At 53.1% G+C, this 20,585-nt stretch overlaps 2 protein-coding genes across 5 annotated transcripts in view; one reads left to right on the plus strand and one right to left on the minus strand.

The window, feature by feature from the left end:
* Nucleotides 1-216: 216 nt before the first annotated feature.
* TRAPPC1 (trafficking protein particle complex subunit 1) lies at nt 217-1,945 on the minus strand. Its single transcript, XM_008687979.2, has 5 exons — nt 1,825-1,945; nt 1,628-1,726; nt 1,405-1,475; nt 916-1,054; nt 217-617 (listed from the first exon to the last, which is right to left on the minus strand). The coding sequence occupies exons 2-5, from the start codon at nt 1,724-1,726 to the stop codon at nt 489-491; spliced, it is 438 nt and encodes a 145-aa protein (XP_008686201.1). The 5' UTR covers nt 1,825-1,945; the 3' UTR covers nt 217-488.
* A 47-nt stretch (nt 1,946-1,992) lies between these two features.
* The window catches only part of CNTROB (centrobin, centriole duplication and spindle assembly protein), a 20,643-nt gene continuing 2,050 nt past the window's right edge, over nt 1,993-20,585 (plus strand). For 3 of the 4 annotated variants that reach the window (XR_005834736.1, XR_005834737.1, XM_040629984.1), the window contains exons 1-17: nt 1,993-3,207; nt 4,011-4,095; nt 4,311-4,392; nt 4,857-5,013; nt 5,912-6,028; nt 6,242-6,358; nt 6,704-6,802; nt 7,760-7,996; nt 8,273-8,419; nt 16,663-16,796; nt 17,135-17,260; nt 17,437-17,599; nt 18,327-18,573; nt 19,525-19,661; nt 19,869-19,932; nt 20,108-20,278; nt 20,415-20,547. Coding sequence is in view for 2 of the 4 variants with exons in the window: in XM_040629984.1 (XP_040485918.1) it covers nt 2,935-3,207; nt 4,011-4,095; nt 4,311-4,392; nt 4,857-5,013; nt 5,912-6,028; nt 6,242-6,358; nt 6,704-6,802; nt 7,760-7,996; nt 8,273-8,419; nt 16,663-16,796; nt 17,135-17,260; nt 17,437-17,599; nt 18,327-18,573; nt 19,525-19,661; nt 19,869-19,932; nt 20,108-20,278; nt 20,415-20,547 (2,489 nt within the window). In the remaining 2 variants the exon portion in view is untranslated. Of the gene's footprint in view, nt 3,208-4,010; nt 4,100-4,310; nt 4,393-4,856; nt 5,014-5,911; nt 6,029-6,241; nt 6,359-6,703; nt 6,803-7,759; nt 7,997-8,272; nt 8,420-16,662; nt 16,797-17,134; nt 17,261-17,436; nt 17,600-18,326; nt 18,574-19,524; nt 19,662-19,868; nt 19,933-20,107; nt 20,279-20,414; nt 20,548-20,585 lie in introns of those variants that run through there. The other variant, XM_040629985.1, reaches the window with a different exon arrangement.

Consider the following 20,585-nt stretch of genomic DNA (forward strand, 5'->3'; position numbering starts at 1 on the left):
ATTAAATGCATTTTCGACTTGTATTTTCAACTCATGATGGGTTTACCTGGATGTAACCCCATTGTGAGTCGAGTAAGAGCTGTCATTGTTGAGAAATCCATGGACAAAACCTCTTTACAGGCTCACGGGATGTGGCCACCCTGGTTCATGCCTTCGTGTGTGGGGCAGGACCCCGACGGACCACTCAAGCTGACAAACTGACACGCTTAGGCTGCAGAGGGTGATAAAAAGTTTATTCTGTATTTTTGCAGCATCAGGTAGGGGATAAAACTGGAGAGAGCCTGATTTGGAGGCGTAGGGATTCCTGGAGGCTTCCTTCCTCTGACAGGGAGGACACCAGGGCGGGTTTTAGGCTTTTGCCCTGGGAGGGCTGCTGGGGAACTGGAGGGCATAAGAGGGGCATGCAGTGGGGGCCTGCATATGAAACAGGTTAGGGAGGGCCCCAGGCAGACAGGGATTCTCCTGAGGGGTGAGGTAGGGTGCTTCCTTCAGCCAGCCCGGGCAGAGAAGAAAGGCAGAGAGCGGACGTAGGAGTCCAGCCGGGAGCGGAAGAGCTCACTTTGCACAGTTTGGCCCAGCGGGCACAGGGGATTCTTCACCACCAGCTCCACATACAGCTATGGAGGGGAAGGGTGTTAGAGCCAGGCTTTGGACACTTCTTGTTTTCAACCCCAAACCTAGTGTAACCTCGGGGGTGTGCAAATGCACAAGGATCAAGGGCTGGGAGGCAAGCCTCCCTGAGGAGAGAGTGGTGGTGTTTCAGGACATAAAGCGTCCTGAAAAAACTCTTGACTTCAACAGAGCTAAGGTAGACTAAGATTAGGGCAGGGAAGCTCAAGGAGTCTTGAGGCTCTAAGTGGCCATGGCTATGGAGGAGCTTTAGGGGAAGGAAGGGTCCCAGGGGCTGGCACTGACCGCACTGTAGATATGATGCAGCACATCCCGGATGGGTCCGACGCCCAAGTCAGTATTCATGACAACCTTGATCCCAGTGGGCGTCTCGTAGTAATGGAGTTTGTAACGGCTAGTTTGGAAGGCCAGGAAGCCATCCTTCCTGCAGAGATGAGGAGGACGTTAAGGAATGGGAGCATAAGCTCTTCCATAGAGATACTTCTGATCCTGTCTAGGTTGACTCCCTAAACATCGTTCATAGGAGCCTGATTAAGTAGACACCTCCCATCTTCACTCCTCAATTTAGCCCCCGCACCCAACCTCTCTACATTCAGATCTTCCCCTTCACCGCTCAGGCTAGCTCCAGCACTGTCGCTCCAGACTCAGCCTCTGTCTGTCTCCTTCCCCTCTCTTTGGGGGCCAATGTCTCTTCCACTCCACAAAGTCTCCCCCGCCCCCCAAGTTCCCAAGGCTAGCCCTCCTTCCCTCAGCATCCCCTCTGACTCAGCGTACATGTCTAGCGGGGACATCTTGCTGACAAAGGAGCGGATAGAGAAGAGCATCCCGTACATCAGCTTGTATTCCTGGAGGGAGAGGGACACAGTTAGCTCTTGGCTGTTGCAGGAGATGGGACAGGGGTGGGAACCAGACGGGTTTTGGAGAGGAAGGGCTAGGCTGGGACTATGTGCGTTTGGAGAAGCGAGGTCACCCGGATTGCGCGGGGCCCTCTCGTCACCTCCTCTTTGGGGATCCCCGCTTGCTTCTTGCGGTGCCACTCGCTGTAATGAAGGCACACTCCATTCCGGTCAAACAGGTACAGGTTGTGAACAGTCATCTGCAAGGCAGAGAGTGTAAGCCTCGCCCACACTCCGGGAGCTCCAGTTCCCAGTCCCTGACTCCCCCAACCGGGCGGGAGCCCTTCCCGGGACTCACCGGAACTGCTCCTAGTGCCCGTCACCAGATATTTCCGGTTTCCGCAGAGCCCGCCCCACCGGCTCCTCCAACGGCAGTGGTCGCGCAGTAACTCCGCCCCATGCCTCCCTCAGCCAATCCGTGCCGCCGACGCCGCGCACGCGCGTCTAGGGCTCCCGGGCTCCAGAAGTTGTCTGGGCGGCTGCGAGGGAGAGCGCTGGGCTGGTGACGTCATCCAGGCGAGCGAGGCGGGGCTGCGGACGGTGGGCGGGAGGCTGCCAACGGTTTTGAGTGTAGGGAAGGAGGCGAGGTTGGGTGTGCAGGGGTCCTTGGTCTTCCGGACCGGGGCTCAGGGGAGGGAGACAATCCCTGGTCCACACCTTGGCAAATTGAGGACGACTGAGGTCTGGCGGTGTGGCGAGGAGTCTCCAGGGGTGGTCGGGGTAGAGGATCTGAGGCTAGGCTGGAAGGTGGTGGACTTTTTAGAGAGGTCTGACTGGGTGGCCGAGAGGTCACAAAGTTTCTCTTGGTATAGTACGGAGGGAGGGATTCTGGGGAGCCTTGCTATGGCTTTCTTGCCAGGAGCGGTCGGAGGGGATATACAGGAGGGTTGACCGTGGGTGGAACGGGTGCATGGCGAGAGGCGTGAGGAGGTGGGGAGAGGGAGGGTCCTGCCTCTCTGCGACCGGCGCCAGGTGAGGGCCAAATAAGACTGCTGGAGGGAAATCAGACCCTTATTGGATTGGATCCGTTTCAGTTTGCACGTTCTGGGTGTGAGAATTTAAGAGCCTGTGCCAGAAGTTGGTCTGTAGCACTCCAGGGGAACTCCTGTGGTGCTGTCGCCCCTCCATCTTCTGTCCCCACCCCCGCCTTGCTGCACCCTCCTTTTCCACGGTCCCAGGCATTGTGGAAGGAAATGCTTTTGCCTTCTCCCATGGCCTCTGGAACCACTGGAAACCTTTCCTCTAACCAGAAAGCCTCCCTACCGTTACTCCCCAAGGATCCTTGGCTTGGAGTCTTTCTCCTTTCTCCCAAATCGTCTTTCTCGGTGCACTTCCCCCCCTCGGGTCTCCTAACTCAGGACCAGGAGTTCCCAGCTCTGCTGTCTGCAGTTGTCTCGTGCTTGTACTCATGGCGACATCAGCTACCAGCCCCAGTTCACCTCTCCGGGCTGAGGATCTCTTGAGTGATGCATCAGAAGGCCCTGGGCTGAACCAAGTATCCTCTGAGGTGACCTCCCAGCTCTATGCTTCTTTACACCTCAGTCGTCAGGCGGAGGCCACTGCCCGAGCCCAGCTGTATCTCCCCACCACCTCCCCATCTCCCCATGAGATGTTAGATGGCTTGGCCCAAGAGCTGAGTCGCAGCTTGTCGGCTGGCTTGGAGAACAACTTGAAGAAAAAGGTGAGAGAGGTGTCTCTCGGGGACCTCTAGGGTCTTGGAATGGGAGGTGTTAAAAAAAAAAAGAAAAGATTGCTTTGCTGAGATTTGAATTCCTGTTGTTGGATTTCATATTCCTTTTAACAACAGAGTCCCTTATGCTTGTTCCTGGGAGCAAATGTTTATGAGGGAGGAAGTGGCCTGGGATGCCATAATTTGGGAAATTGTGAAACTTCTAGGGTTTTGTGGTCAGAGACACCTGCACCATGAGACAGGTTGCAGTGCTTTGACTGGGACTTGGGCACTAAGCGAGGATAAGGCTTTTTCAGCTAAGGAGGGAACTAGGAGCTTAAAGATAGCAAAATGTGCTAAGTTCCTTCCAGCTCAAAGCTAGTTTGATTGTATGGTTTACAGTTTGGCATGTCAATCATTAAAACATGGTCTAATTGATTACACATGTAACAGAGAGGTTGGTTATTAGCCTTGGACAGAAAAAGTGTCGTAAACAATTTGCAGACTCGTTAGGTCTTCCAGAGTTTGAAAAACGGACTATACCGTCTTCACACAAGATGTTTGCTCTCTAGTTGACAAGGATCCTCACCAGGCTTGTCTTAATGTGGCCAATTAATTTGTTTACACTACTTGCCTGGCTTCTGTAGACATTTGAGGTTCAACCCTTATTGAGTCAGTTCCGGTTTTCTTGGCTGTCCTAGGTGCTGGAGTAAAAATTCTTGGGTTTTAGGGGGTGCCAGATGCCACATACGCTGGCGGTAGGTAGAACGTAGATCATTCAGGTTGCATCTGATTTTCATGCTTCTTTATTCTAGGATGGCTCCAAGCATATCTTTGAGATGGAAAGTGTTCGGGGTCAACTCCAGAGCATGCTCCAGACCTCACGGGATACAGCCTATCGTGAGTTAAACCCAGATTTAAGGGGTGGGAGAAGGCGGAGAATGGAAGGCGTCTGAGACAAGAGAGTTCAGGAGGAAAGGCTCCAGTTCTTTGGGAGAGGGGCTGGAGGAGTGGGTGAAGTTGAAAGGAAAGGACCTCTCCTCTCTTCGCCTTCAAGTGGTCCTGTTCCTATTCTTACCTGACCCTGGCTGTGGGGTCCCTCTGGCTGCCTGCAGGGGATCCCATCACTCCAGGTCCTGGCTCAGAGAGACGAGAAGAGGACTCCTTTGACAGTGACAGCACAGCCACTTTGCTTAAGTGAGTTCCCCTTGGGATTCTCCTAGCTTGCTTGCTTGCTTTCTTGGAAAGCCAATGTTCTCTTCCTGAGTTCTGCTCTTTCCTGCTTTTCTATCTCTTCGGGACTTAAGATGCTTGTCCCTTAGCTTTCAGTTTTCATCCTTTCTTTTCTATCATTTATCCCCTTTACTCTTTCAGGAACGTGGGCGTCTACTGCCTCGTACCTGGCTTTCTCCCAACATCTAGTCCTTCTTCCCCCGGAAGAGTGGGCTTGTTTCTGCTAAAACTTATTGCAGGGAGTGTGGTAGACAGGAAGGAGCACTGTAGAGTGAATCACAGAACCTGAGTGGTGTCTAACTCTATGACTTTGGCCAAGTGTCTTGCTCTTTCTGAGTGTCTGTTTCCTTGTTTGTAAAATGTCACAGTTGGACTAGGGGCTCTCGAAAGCTTTCCGTACCCTGATATTCTCTGTCTGCTTTGCTCAGCACCCGGCCCCTGCAAGACTTATCTCCATCTAGCTCAGCCCAAGCCCTGGAGGAGTTGTTTCCCCGCTACGCCAGTCTTCGGCCGGGGCCCCCACTCAATCCCCCGGATTTCCAGGGGCTGAGAGATGCACTGGATTCTGAGCACACCCGTCGCAAGGTGAGTCACCGAGGCTTCCTTTTGAAACAGCAAAGATTAGAAATAGGCTGGGTGCTGGGAAGGGTTGAGGGCCTGCAAGCTGAGGCTTTGCTCAGATGGCTCTTCAGGGAGGTCGACCCACCATGCCTTCGAAGATGCACGCCTCTCCTCTGGATGTGCATTCAGGTCCCTCGGGTGCTTCCTTCATAAGAGCTTATCATAGTCCCAGATATCTTGTCTGCTTCTCCCCTCTAAAATCTAAGCACCATGAGGGTCAGACCTTATCTTGTGCAGCACTGTCTTCATAAGGTCGAGAATGTGCTTGACACAAGGAAACATTCCAGAAGCGTGTGGTGAATGAACAACACGCCTTGCTGGCTTGCGCGAAGGTTTTACAGCTACTGGTGATACAATGGACTTTATCTCTGCAAACCTCAGCTTATCTGAAGGGAGCAGAGATGCGGACTAGACAGGGGAAAGGTTACAGTCATTGGTTGTGTTGTAATTTTTGGAACCGTCTCTGTTTGTTTGAAACTGCCTGGGCCTGAATGAGAGGCTGAATCCTTTCTCCTTGCCATGTTTAACCATTGTGCCCAATGAGGTGCTTAAGCACGGGTCCCTTCCCACTCTGTGCCGTGTGGGCTATTGCTCTCCTGCCAGAAGGTTCGTGGAAATTTCTCTCTGGAGATCCGGGAAAGGGAATAGCCTGGAAGCTAAGCCCCTGTCTCCTGAGCTGGTAGAGGTCTTGGGCCTCAAGATTCCTGCTCCAAAATTCCTGATTCTCCTTCTCCAAACCTATTCTGTTCTTGGGACGTGGGCTCCCTGCCTCCAGCCCATTTTCGCCGAGAGGCACTGGGAAGTTTGATGCTTTGGTCAAAGTAGGGATGGGAGCAGCCAGACTTCTCATCCTCCTTCCCAGCATTGTGAGCGCCATATCCAGAGCCTGCAGACCCGGGTGCTAGAGCTGCAACAACAGTTAGCCGTGGCTGTGACTGCCGACCGCAAGAAAGACATCATGATCGAACAGTTGGACAAGGTGCCGGGGTAGCAGAACGCGGGTGGGTCTCTCCGTGGGGGCTGCCAAGGAATAGTATAAAGGGGGTGGCCAACCAGCATTTCTTTGTTCATGCCAGGAGCTGGGGGTGGGTTTATCAGCTCCTGGGAGAAGGTGGCTGTTGACCCCACCCCTGTGGGCAGGAAGAGGGCAAAAACATTACTGTGAAATTCCATTTGACTTTCCTCTCCTGAGACCCTGGCCCGAGTGGTGGAGGGCTGGAACCGGCATGAGGCTGAGCGGGCTGAGGTGCTGCGGGGGCTGCAGGAGGAACGCCAGGCCGCCGAACTCACCAGGAGCAAGCAGCAGGAGGTGGGCAACCTGGATCGGACGGCATGAGAGCCTAGGGCACAGACCGATAGAGGGAAGGGAGCCCAAATAGCTCTGAGTCCAGGTTCCCAGCAGACTGAGCTCAGTCTCGGAGCCGCTGGCCTGACCGTTCTTCTCCCTTGTCCCCCGCCCCTTCACTGTTTTTGCTGCCAGACTTGCATCATCGATGTTTTCTGAGATTTCCCCACACCACGTAGCCTTCTCTTGGGCCCCCAAGTCATCGAGTTAGGTCTCACTTTTAAAGTTTATGTCGCTGAAGCTTTCTGCAGTATAACCTGCGGGGATTCCCCTCTGTTCGTCTGTCCTGTGTTCCCCTGTCCCTGAAAGACAGTGACCCATCTGGAGCAGAGCCTTTCCGAGGCCATGGAGGCCCTGAATCGTGAGCAGGAAAGTGCCAGACTGCAGCAACGGGAAAGAGAGACACTGGTGAGAATGCCAGGCTGGGTCCATTCCAGTAGAGGCCGCCAGCTCATTCTAGAGCGCTGCGGGCCGTCGGTGGGTTGTGGGAGCCACACCACGGGCGTGTCTCCCCAAGTGTGTCCCTAGAACACTCGTTCTGCTAGATCCTCTGTAAACGAGGCTTGGCCGCCAAGTTGGCTCGAGAGATTCTGCAAATCATTGCCTCGTTAGAATCATCGGGGGATTGTTTTACCATCCATCGCCAGGGGTTTTAATTCGGTAGACATATCACGGGGCTGGGGAGCTGAAATATTTTCCGCAGTTTCCTAGGTGGTTTTGTTCAGCCAGGTTTGGGAAGTCTGCTCTAGGGCAGAGCCAGGAAAGGCGTGGGATGAGACTCAGCCGGGTTTGTGATTGCTGAAGTGATAAGACGAGATGACCCGTATGAATTAGCAGCCAGGCCTGGAGCTCCGATGTGTGGGTGATGCCTGCTCGCGCCGCGCATGCTGGTACCTGTCATCCTCACAGGTCTTATCCTGCAGCGCCGGTCGTGGTTACTGGTCGGCTGGTTCATGACCGGAGGCTGAATTTTCTAGTCTCCGTGGAGCTTCTTTTGATAATGGTAGTGACCGCTGTCGTGTACTGAGTGTTACTATGTGCCGGACACTCTGCTAATTGCTGTCTGTGAATTTTTACCGTAATCCTCACAAGGCAGGCCCTAGATACGACGCCAGCGTTGCAGAGAAAGATGTGTGCCTAAGAACACATAGCGAGTGACAGCTGGGATGCAAACCGATTTGAACCCAGATGTACCGAATTCTGGAACGGAAGCTCCCGGTGACCATGTCACAGTCCTGTGGGCTCGTCAACGATTATGTTTTTAGCGGACATAGTTGTCAGCGGGTACACTGTATGGGGGTGAGGGGCCAGATGGCTGGTCTGTCGCGGGCTTGCTGAGGATCTTGGGTTTCTCTGCGGCTCCAGGAGGAGGAGAGGCAGGCTCTGACGCTGAGCTTGGAGCTGGAGCAGCAGCGGAGCCGGGCCCTGCAGGAGGAGCGGGATGAGGCCCGGGCCGCGCAGCTGAGCGAGCGTCGGCAGCTGGAGGCGCTGACGCTGGCCCTCGAGGAAGAGCGGCAGGCCTGGGCCCAGCAGGAGCGCCAGCTGCAGGAGCACTACGGGGCCCTGCAGGAGGAGCTGCGCGCTCAGCTGGAGAAGGAGAAAGTAAGAGCGGCCGTCGGGGAACGGGGAGATGCCCACATGAGACGGGAGGGCAGAATGGGGGCTGGAAGGGACTGGGCTGAAGAGTGAAGAACCATCTGTGGGGGCAAGACGGGGAGCGCGGGGCCCGCAGGCAGGGCCGGGACGGCCAGTACCCGCACGGCTGAGGAGGGAGATTCCCCGGAGCCGAGCAGATAGTCACGTGTGAAGAGGGAGTGCAAGGAGGTAGCCGGGAGGTGGGATAGGAGGCCCGCACTCCAGTTTGGCTTCCTTTCTCAGGGGAACACCCAGAGGGAGGCGCAGGCGGCGCGGGAGGCCCAGCAGCAGCTGGCGCGGGCGCAGGCGGAGGCGCGGCGGCTGGAGGGGGAGCTGGACACAGCTCGGAGAGAGAGAGACGCCCTGCAGCTGGAGATGAGCTTGGTGCAGGTCAGGCGGCGGCGTGTTCCCCAGCTTGCCTTCCTCCCTAGGACTGGTAGGTCTCAGCACAGTGACCTTTTGGGAGTCACGGCAAACACTGCTGTCTTTTAACTAGAATTTTGAGCCCTCAAGGCCTTTACAGTAACCCCCCTTCATCCAGGGGGGATGCAGTGCCCGAAACCCTATACGTGCCACGTGTTTTCTGTACGTGCGCGCCTGCGGGAAAGGTGAATTTACAAAGTATTCACATAAGAGATGGACAGTAACTCATGTTAAACTCGAACACTTAGAGCAATAGACTGTGATAGAAGTTACATGAATGCAGTCTCGCCCTCGACACATCGCACTGTCCTGCACTCCGCCGTCTTCTGGTGAGGATGTGAGATGGGGAGGTGCCCACATGCGGGGACGAAGGAGGCGAGGGGCGCAGGCGTGTGACATAGGGTTGGGCTGCTGCTGACCTTCCGGCAGCAAGCCAGGAGGGAGATCGCCTGCTTCTGGACCACAGTCTGGACAGCAAAACCGTGGCGAAGGGGACTACTGTGTGTGTGAGGTGTGTGTTCGGGGCACGCTGATGCAGTTCCCAGAGCAAGTCACCCTGAGAGACTTTCCTTATTAATGATCGACGTAGGAGACGCCCCGAGTTTCTGGTTAGCGAGGCCAGTGTTGGGAAAAACACACTCCTTTTACTTTTCACCTAGCCCGCGGAACTGGTGGACTGACCACATGGAAACTAATTTCTCGTGGAGGACCGAGGGTGGAGATGTTAGTACAGTTCCGTAGCGGTGCGTAAGCTGCCGTAGCCCCCGGACTGGTGCTCGCTGGGAGTTCACGGAGTCTGTTCAACAGCCCCGCTGTGGAAGCTCTGTGCTGGGAGCTGGGAATCGTCCGGGCCAACGAGGAGCCACCAGCTGGGGGGAGTGGGTTTGTCGAACACACGCATTCTTGAGGTAGTGTCATAGCTGATAGTTGAGGGACAGGAGAACTCCTCTTGACTCAGGGTCATCTTGGTTGTGGGGTCCTCTCGAGCCCCACTGAGGAAGATCTGCAGCCTCTGACGATCCCCGTTCCCCTTCCCTGTTTGAATTTTTCTCCTAGTATGCTACTTTCTGCAGCTTTTAAAATCTTGTGCATTTTTTGAAGGCAAGGGTGTTTGTCTGTTCATTGTTGAATTCCACAGTGGTGCCTGGCTTCCGTGTTATTTAAGTCGTCGATTTCCTTATTGTTCTATCCATTATCGAAAGGGAGGTGTTGACATTTCCAGCTATCACTGTAGAACTTGCCATGCCTCCCTTCAAGTCTGTCCATTTTTTCTTCATATATTTTGGGGCTCTGTTAGGTACATAGATGTTTATATTGTCATGTCTTCTTGATATAACCCTTGTTGGCTTAAAATCTGTTTTGTCTAATGATAATCTAGACCCCGCCCTAGCTCTCCTGGTTGCTCTTTGCATTGGCTCTTTTCATCCTTTTACTTAACAGGCTTTTGTGTTTTTGTATCTGAAGTCAGTCTCGTGTCGACCACATACAGTGGATCATGTTTTGTTTCGTTGTTTAATCCATTCTGCCAATTTCATATTGGCCTTTAATTGGAGAGTTTAATCCGTTTACATTTAAAGTAATTACTGGTAGGGGCGCCTGGGTGGCTCAGTCGTTAAGCGTCAGCCTTTGGCCCAGGGCGTGATCCCAGGGTTCTGGGATCGAGCCCTGCGTCGGGCTCCCTGTTCCTCTGGGAGCCTGCTTCTTCCTCTCCCACTCCCCCTGCTTGTGTTCTCTCTCTCACTGGCTGTCTCTCTCTGTGTCAAATAAATAAATAAAATCTTTAAAAAAAAAAATGAAGTAATTACTGGTAAAGAAGGACTGATTTCTGCCATTTAACTATTTATTTTCTGTACGTCTTCCCTGTTTTGTTTTTCAGTTACTCCGTTACTGCCTTTCTGGGGTATTTCATCAATATTTTGTGTATGTTTGATTCTCTTCATTTTCCTTTACTGTACATTTCAAAAGTAACGATTCCCTTGAGGCTACAATTAACGTCTTAAAGTAACGGTCACCTAGTTTGAATAATGCTAGCTTTAGTTTCAACAGTGTGCAGCCACTGTTCGTCTGCATCTGTGTCCCTTCGCTTTCACAGTGTGATTGACACAGATTTATCAGTACTGCTTTGTGCATCTGCCTTTTATGTCCTTTGGGAAGAAAGGAGTTACAAACCGTAGTACAGTAATGCAGGCTTCTGTAGTTACTATGGAGTAACCTTCTCGGTGTCCTTTATCTCTGTACAGCTTCAGGTTACTGTCTCCTTTCATTTTGGCCTGTCGGACTCCCTTCAGCCCTTTTTCTATAGGTCAGGTCTGCTAGAAATGAATGCTCGTAGCTTTTGTGTATCTGAGAATGACTTCATTTCTTCTTCATTCTTGAAGGTTTTTGTTTTTTGTTTCACTTGACAGTTGATTTTCTTTCGGCTCTTTAAATATGTCGTTCCACTACCTTCTGGCCTCCGTGACTTCCTATGAGGAATCCGCAGTTAGTCTTATGGGGGCGCCATTGCAAGTGACAGGGTACTTCTCTCTTACTCCTTTCTCTGTGTTTAGCTTTTTTTAATTAATTAATTAATTTATTTTTTGAGAGAGAGGGAGAGAGAGCGAGTGCACATGAGCCAGGGAAGGAGCAGGTGGAGAGGGACAAGTAGACTCTGTGCTGAGCACAGAGCCCAACGCAGAGCTGGAGCCCGACATGAGCTCGATCCCATGACCCCTGAGAGTGCGACCTGAGCCAAAATCAAAGTAGGCCGCTTAACTGACTGAGCCAAGCAGGTGCCCCTCTGTGTCTGGCTTTTGACAGTATGACTATGATGTATCATAGTGTGGGTCTCCTTGAGTTTATTCTGTGTAGAGATTGTTGAGTTTGGGGGATGGGTAGATTTGTCTTTTATCGAATTTGGGAAGTTTTTGGCTGTTTTTTCAGATTTTTGTTGTTGTTGTTCTTTCCTCTCTTTCTTGTCATTCTGGGACTTTGCTAATGCATCCATTGGTATGATGGTCCCTCAGGTTCTGTTCATTTCTCGATTGTTTTTTCTTGTTGCTCATTGGATTGGATAATTTCTGTTGCTTATCCTCAGGTTCATTGGCCCTTTCTTCTTCCTGCTGGACTCTGCTATTGAGCCCCTTTGGTGACTTTTTAAAATAGTCTTTATTTTTTAGGGCAGTCTTAGGTTCAGAGCAACAGAGAGCAGAAGGTACAGAGATTTCCTGTACACCCCCTAGCTCCACAAATACATAGCTGCCCCCGTTACCAACACCCCCACCAGAGTAGAACGTTTGTTACCATGACACGTCATTATCACCTGGAATCTGTATATTATGTTAGGGTTTCCTCTCGCTGTGTATGGGTTTGGACAAATTTATAATGACACGTGTCCACTTTTATAGTGTCACACTCAGTTTCACTGCCTGTTCATCCCTTCCTCCCTCCCTCCCTCCAACCCCGGGCCACCACTGAGCTTTTTACTGTCTTCATAGTTTCACCTTTTCCAGAGTCTCATGTAGTTGGAACCCTACAATATGTAGCCTTTTTAGACTCACTTCTTTCACTCGGTGATACACATTTAAGTTTCCTCCATGTCTTTTCATGGCTTGATAGCTCCTTTCTTTTTAGTGCTCAATAACAATCCACCGTCTGGATGGGCCGCAGGGTATTTAGCCGCGCCCCTACTGAAGGACATCCTGGTTGCTTCTAATTTCCGGCAGTTAAGAGTAAAGCTGCTGTAAACACCCACGCGCAGGTTTTGGTGTGGACCTAAGTTTTTAACTCCTTTGGGTAAATAGCAAGGAGCGTGGTTGCTACATTGCATGGTAAGAGTGCCTTTTGTTTTGTCGGAAACCACCCCGGTGCCTTCCAGAGTGGCTGTACCACTTTGCATTCCCATCAGCGGCGAATGCGCGTTCCCGTTGCTCCACATCTCTCCGACATTTGTTGTGCTCAGTGTTCTGGATTTTGGTTATTTCGGTAGGGGTATGTAGTGAAATAGGGGTGTGGAGTGGTGCCTCGTGAAATTTTCATATCATCAATGATACCTTATAACTCCGGAACTTCTCTTTGGTTCTTATTTATTATTTATGTCTATTGATGTTTTGTATTTGTTCATACGTTATCCTGATTTCATTTAGTTTGTTGTCCACAAATAGTTCATTCAGCGTATTTGAGACTGTTGATTTAATGGGTTTGATTAGTAATCCCAATGACTGGGCTTCCACAGGAGATGTTCCTGTCCAATCTCTCTCTCTCTCTCTCTTTTTTTTTTTAAGATTTGTTTTTAAGTAAACTCCACACCCAGTGTGGGGCTTGAACTCACAACCCTGAGATCCAAGAGTTGCATGCTCTACCGACTGAGCCAGCCAGGCGCCCTTAATGCTCTTTTTCCTTGGAACGAGTCATATTTTCCTGTTTCTGTGTTTTGTCATTTGTTGTTGAGAACTAGACGTCTTAAATATTATAATGTAATTATGGAAATCGTAATCTCTCTCTCCTTGGATTTTTTTTGTTGTTGGCTGCAGCCATCCACTTGTAGAGTGACTTTTCAAACTGTTTTTGCCAAGTCTCCATTTCTTGTTGTGTGCGGTGACTGACATTTCCGTTGTCATCTCTGTGATTAGCCTGTGAGTTGACAGAGATTTTCTTAAATGTCTGCATCCCTCTCCCAAATAAGTATATATGTCTCTTCATCTTATGATTGATGCTACCCGGGAAGCCTCTGCAGGAGCCCAGAACAAAGGTGGTTCTTTGCTCTGGTTCCTCAGGGGACTGCCAAACTGGCCAAAATGCCCAAGCCCACGTTTTTGGAGGATAAGGTCCTTACTGCCCACCCTTACTTCAGCCGGCCCCTCTAAACTGCCGGCCTCCCGTTCCCATGGCTGCAGCAGGCTGAGGGTTGGGGGATGGAAGCAGGCTCACACCCCAGCTCTTGTACCGAAGTCTAGCAGCCTCTGCCTTCATCAAGCGCCGTCCTGGTCGAGTAAGTGTCTGTTCAGGTTCCAGAGTTCCCAAACAGTGGGTTTTGGTATTTTCCCCCAGCTTAATGGATATTTTGGCAGGACTGACCCCTGCAGTTTCCTACCCTGCTGTGTCCCATGACGTCACAGTTTTTAAATTCTGTCTTAAATAAAAACACCATAAGACATTATTAATATTGTTCTGTAAAGTCACTATTCATTTAGAGGTATCCACATAATTTACTATTTTCTTTGTTGTTCTAACTTTCTTTGAACTCAGACCTCCCATGTGAGATCTTCTGGGTGGAAAAATCTCTCTGTATGTATATGCATGTATATGTATGTATATATGTGTGTGGTTCTTTAGTTTAGTTTGAAAACATCTCTAGGGGCACCTGGGCAGCTCGGTCAGTTAAGCACCCAACCCTTGATCTCGGCTCAGGTCTTGATTTCAGGGTGATGAGTTCAAGGCATGTGTTGGGCTCCATGCTGAGTGTGGAGCCTACTTAATTAAAATTTTTTTAATTTTAAAAAATTAAGAAAAAAGAATGTCTATATTTCACAATCATTTTTTTAAGATTTATTTTTATTTATTAGAGAAAGCACATGGGGGGAGGGGCAGAGGGAGAGAATTTTCAAGCAGACACCCCACTGAGCGTAGAGCCCAATGCAGGGCTCGATCTCACAACCCTGAGATCATGACCTGAGCTGAAACCAAGAGTCAGACACCTAACCGACTGAGTCACCCAGGTGTCCCTGTGGGTTGCTGCTGTAAAAAAACCTATACATTTGCAGCAGCTTGTCACTGTCACCTCTTAATAGAAACATCTTTCTGTGTCTAGTATGCCCAGTACATGACACGTAGATAGACGCACATCGTGATTTTTAAGAATTGTATGTCTCAGTGAACGGGTGAATCATACAAAATCATGTCGTGTGTTTTTTTTTTTAAGATTTTATTTATTTATTTGAGAGAGAGACAGGCAGCGAGAGAGGGAACACAAGCAGGGGGAGTGGGAGAGGAAGAAGCAGGCTTCCAGTGGAGGAGCCTGATGTGGGGCTCGATCCCAGGACTCTGGGATCACACCCCGAGCCGAAGGCAGACACTTAACGACTGAGCCACCCAGGCACCCCTGAATCATAGTTTTCATAAGCGTTTTCCTTTCGATGAGAAATGTCCACTGACACCAGTTTTTTCACTATCAATAATAGGGCTGCCGTGAGCACCATTATACGTAAATCTTTGGTGCCCCTTCCGTAGGATAGATTCCTTAAAGTGCCATCGCTGGCTCAGAGGAAGTATATATTAACTTCTCCATTAGAAGAATTTAGGTAATGAGCTATCCAGAGTAGTCAATATCAGGAAGCAGGAGTCAGAGTGGGGCCGGAGTGGGCAGAAGTGGGGAGCGGCTCTTCCGTGAGTATAGAGTTCTAATTTTATGAGATGAGCAGTCCTAGAGATCTGCACAGTAATGTGAGCTCAACACTACCCAACTGTATGCTTAAAAGTGGTTAAGGAGGTAAATTTTATATTATGTGGGGTTTTTTTTTTTTTTTTAGAGATTTTATTTATTTATTTGACAGAGAGAGACAGCCAGCGCGAGAGGGAACACAAGCAGGGGGAGTGGGAGAGGAAGAAGCAGGCTCATAGCGGAGGAGCCTGATGTGGGGCTCGAACCCAGAACGCTGGGATCACGCCCTGAGCCGAAGGCAGATGCTTAACCGCTGCGCCACCCAGGCGCCCCTATGTGGGGTGTTTTTACCACAATTTTTAACAATTAAAAAAAAAAGAATTGGTGTAACAGGGAAGGGTTTAGTATGACAGGAGAGGGGCGGTGGGTGGGGTTGCCGTGTAAGCCGTTTCCGGCGGCCAGAACGTTCTTCTTCAGGCACTGGGGGCATCTGGACGATTCAAACAAGGGGATAAATTGAGCACATTTGTACTTTGGAACATTCACTCAGGCACAAAGTGGAGGGTCTACTGGGGCCAACGTGAGAGAGGGCGGAGGCTAGAATAGAGGCCAGGAGATCGAGTGGACGTGAAATAATCCTGAATTACCGTAGTCATGAGTGGAGGAGTAAATTCAGGAGATGTTAAGGAAGGAGAATGGAAGGACCCGTTGGAAGGTGGAAAGAAGCAGGAGGAGGCAGGATGACTCTGGCTTTCAGATAGCGTGGGTGTTCCGATGGAGGGCAGTGCCATTAACCAGGGCGAGAAATGTCACAGGAGAAGGTTCGAGCATAAAACACCAAATGAGCTCAATTTTGAATGTGTTTTATGTTTTTTAATCTTTTTTTTTTTTAAGATTTTATTTATTTGTCAGAGAGAGCGAGCACAAGCAGGGAGAACAGCAGGCAGAGGGAGAAGCAGCCTCCCCACTGAGCAGGGACCCGGATGTGGGACTCGATCCCAAGACCCTGGGATCATGACCTGAGCCGAAGGCAGACGCTTCACCGGCTGAGCCCCCAGGCGCCCCTGAATGTGTTTTATTTGAGGTGTAGCCAAGTGCCTGTATTCAGGAGGGTTCTGGGTGTGTGGACTTAAACTCCAACTAAAGAGAGATTTGGAAAGTGCTTTAAGATATAAAAGGTAAGAAAAAACATAGCCTAAATGCTCCGTGTTTATAATACACGTATCAAAGCATCCGTGAGCCGGAATGTTAGTTAGTATGTGGTCAGAAGACTGAGGACAGGACTCGAGACGACACCCGCCCCCTCCGGGCCCTGCAGCAAGAGCGGTGGGCTGGGGCCAAGGAGCAGGGCGCGAGGTCACGGAGCCAGCGGAGGTCACCGAGCTGGCAGCGTGGCGGGGCCGAGGGGGGCGTGCCTCTCCATAAGACAAAGACGGAGAAATCATCACTGTGGGATTTGGAACTTCAGTTCTTTGTCGTGAAAGGCTGTGAGGGGAAATCAGGTTTTGGGGAGTTGCAGAGGGACTGTGAGGTGAGAGGGAAGAGCCAGGGTCGCAGCCCGACCCTGCTTTAAGAGGAGGGGACGGGGACGCCTGCTGCGTGTCCTAGAGATGGGCTCCTTGTACGTACCGTTGCTTTTGGCTAAATATGTATTTCTTTTGTGCAGCGTCCCCTTGCCTTCTGTGTGGGTGTGAAGTGCGGGAGTCCCGCCTGGAGCCTGCTTCCCTCCTTGCGGCAGAATTCTTACCGTTCATGCCTCAGGCGTGGGGGGGGGCTGGGGTTTGTCGGCCTCACGGCCCCCGTCCTCGGCCCCAGTGAGCGGAGCTGTCAGCTCGCCTTCCTGCACCCCCAGGCGCGGTGTGAGAGCCAGCGGATCCAGCTGGAGTCCGAGCTGGCTGTGCAGCTGGAGCAGCGGGTGACCGAGCGGCTGGCACAGGCTCAGGAGAGCAGCCTGCGGCAGGCGGCCTCCCTGCGGGAGCATCACAGGTGCCTGGCGCTTACGTACTGCCCCCGAGGCCCCTGGGGCCCAGACTGTCTCCAGAGCTGCCCCTTTCCCGCCCCTCCCAGTCCCACTTCCCGCATCCCCTCTCCCCCGCCAGTTTTTTCTGGAAATGCTTCTTTGGTGAATCAGTATCCCATATCCCATACATCCTCACCTCAGTGTCTGCCCCTGGGGACCCTGTCCTGCGACACCTGCTCTGTCCCTCTGTCCTTGGCCAGGCTGGCTGGCGCTCTCGCTGGCACAGGCGCACGTTCTGGCTCTTTCCCGTGTGATGACTTTGGTCCTCAGACTCAGCCCTCCGTCCTCACCCGTGTCCTCCCAGGAAGCAGCTGCAGGACCTGAGTGGACAACACCAGCAGGAACTGTCCTCGCAGCTGGCTCAGTTCAAGGTGGAAATGGCGGAGCGGGAGGAGAGGCAGCAGCAGGTGGCGCAGGACTACGAGCTCAGGTGCGGGTCCGCCGCAGCCCTTTCTGTCCCTTCCCTGCGCCAGAGCGCAGACTGGGAGTGGCAGCGGGCTGCCCCCTCCGAGGGCCTGTCCGCGTCTGCAGTGGCCCCGGCCCCTTTCGGAATGGCAGACGCCTGCGGCCTCAGAGGCCGTCCTCCCCCTGCCATCTCTCCCCCAGGCTGGCCCGGGAGCAGGCACGCGTGCGGGAGCTGCAGAGCGGCCGCCGGCAGCTGCAGGAGCAGCGGGCCGAGCTGGTGGAGCGGCTCCAGGCCATGCTGCACGCCCACTGGGAGGAGGCGAACCAGCTGCTCAGCGCCACCGGCCTGCCGCCCAACCCCCCGGTAGGCATCGCCCTCGAGCTCAGCTGGTCCTGAGGTCGGGCCACACCTGCCCTGCGGGAAACTGCCCCGTGTGCTTTCGTGAAGCACCGCCCCATCAGAGGGACCCAGGCTGGCCCGAGCGTGGGGCCCACTCTCCTCCCCCAGCCCCGGAGGCGTCTCACCCCTCGCCCTGTTTTGTTGGCGTCTTCCATTTCCTCCTCATAATTCTTCAATTTTTATTTTAAGCTAAAATCTTTTTTGGAATAGATAACATGCGTGTGGTAACAAAGGAAATCCAAACAGTTTGAAAAGGTGTGCGGTGGAAAGTGCTGTGTCCCCTCCCCCCCGCCTTGCCCTGCGGGCTTTGGGCCCTCTCCCTGGAAGCGGCCCCTGCTGCTCCCCCGTCATGGGCAAGCCCGGCCCCCGGGGGTGACCTCCCGTGTGTGGCTGCACCACTTCTCTTTGACCAAGTGTTTATTCGTGGACATCAAAGTCGTTCGCTATATCCTGCTTCCACGCTCCGTGCTGACGTAAATACCGTCACACGTGTCTTCGTGCAGGCCTATCTGTAAAGTTTCTGGAGACGGAATTGTAAGGTCAAAGTAAGCATGGAAGGTGATAGATGTTACCAGATCCCCTTCTAAGGACTTTCTACTAATTTGTCATCTTCAACTTGGAATCAAGGTGTCTGTGTCCTGTCGCGTGTCTTTACGTGCACGGGCGCTGATCCTGTCTCTCCTGTGGCCAGGTGCCTGCCACCAGCCCCTCCAGCCCTGGGCCTCAGGAGCCAGAGAAAGAGGAGCAGAGGCTGTGGACTCTGCCTCCCGTGGCCGTGGCCCTGAAGCCCGTACTGCAGCAGAGCCGGGAAGCGGGGGACGAGCCGCCTGTTCTCTGCAGCCCTTCCCCAGACCTCAGCCTCCTGCTGGGCCCCTCTTTCCAGAGCCAGCACTCCTTCCAGCCCCTGGAGCCGAAGCCAAGCCTCACCTCATCCTCGGGTAACTGGGGACACACATCACTGGGGTTCCCCGGATACGCGCTGACGGGCTCCTCTTACCTGCTTTCTGTCTGGGGCTCAAGCAGTTAGTTTCCTAGACGTCTGTGACCAGAAGGTGCGAGAAGCAGAAATCCACTCAAGTTGTTCGAATAAAAGGAGTGAGAGCTCACGGGAGTCTGACGTTACTGGGCTTGATGAGAACCAGCGTTGGGACCGGGGCGCTCTCCAGAATCAATTTTGGGCCGTGTGGGCTCTTGGCGCTGCCTGTCCCTGCGCAGCTCCTTCCTCTGGTGGACCAGCACTCTCTCCTAGGTTCTTGCTCTCCTCACCTCAGCTGGCATGTGGGTTTGACCGGTTGTGACACTGGCTCCAGCCGATACTCTAGTCAACCGTAGAGAGACAGTGGTGTCTCTGTGTCTTGGGTCCAGTTCGAGGAGAGGTGCTCTGATGGGTCGGTAACCATTCCTTGGGTGCGGTGGCTTTTCCTGGCTTGGTCAGCGGGGACTTGGGTGGACGGCAGCGCTCTGTGTGGTGCAGACGTGACGGCCCAGGTCCGGTGAAGAATGAGGGACAGATTACATCACGATTTTGAATGTAAAAATTATGTAGTCGTGATTAAAGAGAATGAGGGTCAGAACATGTCTCTTAATCCCAAGCCACTCTGAACACCGGTTTCTGTTCTTCAGGGAGTTTATGGTGGGGTTTCTTTGCTCAGAGTCTCAGTACCAGGACCTTCCCCCCCTGCCCACACCTCTCGGAACTCAGCTGTGCCGTCTGCCAGCCGCCTCCAGCCTTCTCTCTCCAGCTGCTGTAAACTCCGACCCTCCCCTTCTCCCCGCCGGGACGCCCCTCCTGTATTTAATAGGCCTGCTTCTCTGGGCATTTGGGGGGGTTGATTTGTGGAGGACCCCCCTCCCCTCCCACACACACGCGGCCCTGTTTCACTTTCCAGCCGGGGCCTTCCACCCTGACCACAGGCCGGAGCGGCCGTTCCCCGAGGAAGATCCTGGGTCCGACGGGGACAGCTTCCTCAAGCAGGGGCTGCCGCCCCCCTCCCAGCTCGAGGGCCTCAAGCATTTTTTGCAGCAGGTAAGAGGGGACCCACCCGTCCCACCTCACCTCCTTCTCCCCTTCTTCATTTTCTCCTCCAGCTGCACCCCCTTTCAGGACTGGTGCCTTTCTCCCAGTCTGTCTGATATAAGTCCCTTCTGGAACTTCCCGGCTTCTGCCTCCGTCCCAGACCCAGGTCTCTTTCTTTATCGGTCCTCAGGGAACCTTACTGTCTTGTCCCCGCAGCTGCTGGAGACGGTACCCCAGAGCAGCGAGGCCCCCTCTGTTGATCTCTTGCCCCCGAAGTCTGGTGAGTGCAGACTCTGAAGAAGGTTGGGGCCGGGCATGGAGAAGGCGGGAGCTGGTTGTCGGGAATGGACCTTTGGAAGCTGGCAAAGGTCATAAAGCCTAACAAAGGCTGGGTGGTGGGGTGTCCTTGGCTCTTGCCCCGTTTCCTGATTCTCGCATCTTCTTCCTTGTGCTAGGTCCGCTGGCCGTCCCGTCTTGGGAGGAAGCCCCCCAAGTGCCACACCTCCCACCCCCTGTTCATAAAACCAAAGTGCCCCTAGCCATGGCGTCCAGTCTTTTCCGGGCGCGTGAGCCTCCCTCAAGCCACTCACAGGGCAGCGGTCCCAGCGGTGGCTCCCCAGAGAGGGGTACGCAGGCCGTGGCTTCCCGGGGTGGGGGGGTCCTGGGTGCGGAGCTGGTACCTGGGACTTAAGGCCCTTCTGGGTTCCTGGGGAGGTGGCGCCGGGGCCCCAGCGTGACCGGCGTTCCCGGTGCGCCTCTCAGGTGGAGACGGGCTGGCTCCCGCGGGGCAGCTCATGGACGTGTCTCGGCTCTTACGACTGTGCCAGGCTCGGGGCTGGGGCGCGCTGCCTGCCGAGGACCTGCTGCTCTGCCTGAAGAGGCAGGAGCTCGGCAGGTACCAGCCTGGGGGCGGGGCGGGGTGGGGGGGCGGGG

The sequence above is a fragment of the Ursus maritimus genome, unplaced genomic scaffold (assembly GCF_017311325.1).
Source record: "Ursus maritimus isolate PB19 unplaced genomic scaffold, ASM1731132v1 scaffold_14, whole genome shotgun sequence".
Classification (NCBI taxonomy): domain Eukaryota; kingdom Metazoa; phylum Chordata; class Mammalia; order Carnivora; family Ursidae; genus Ursus; species Ursus maritimus.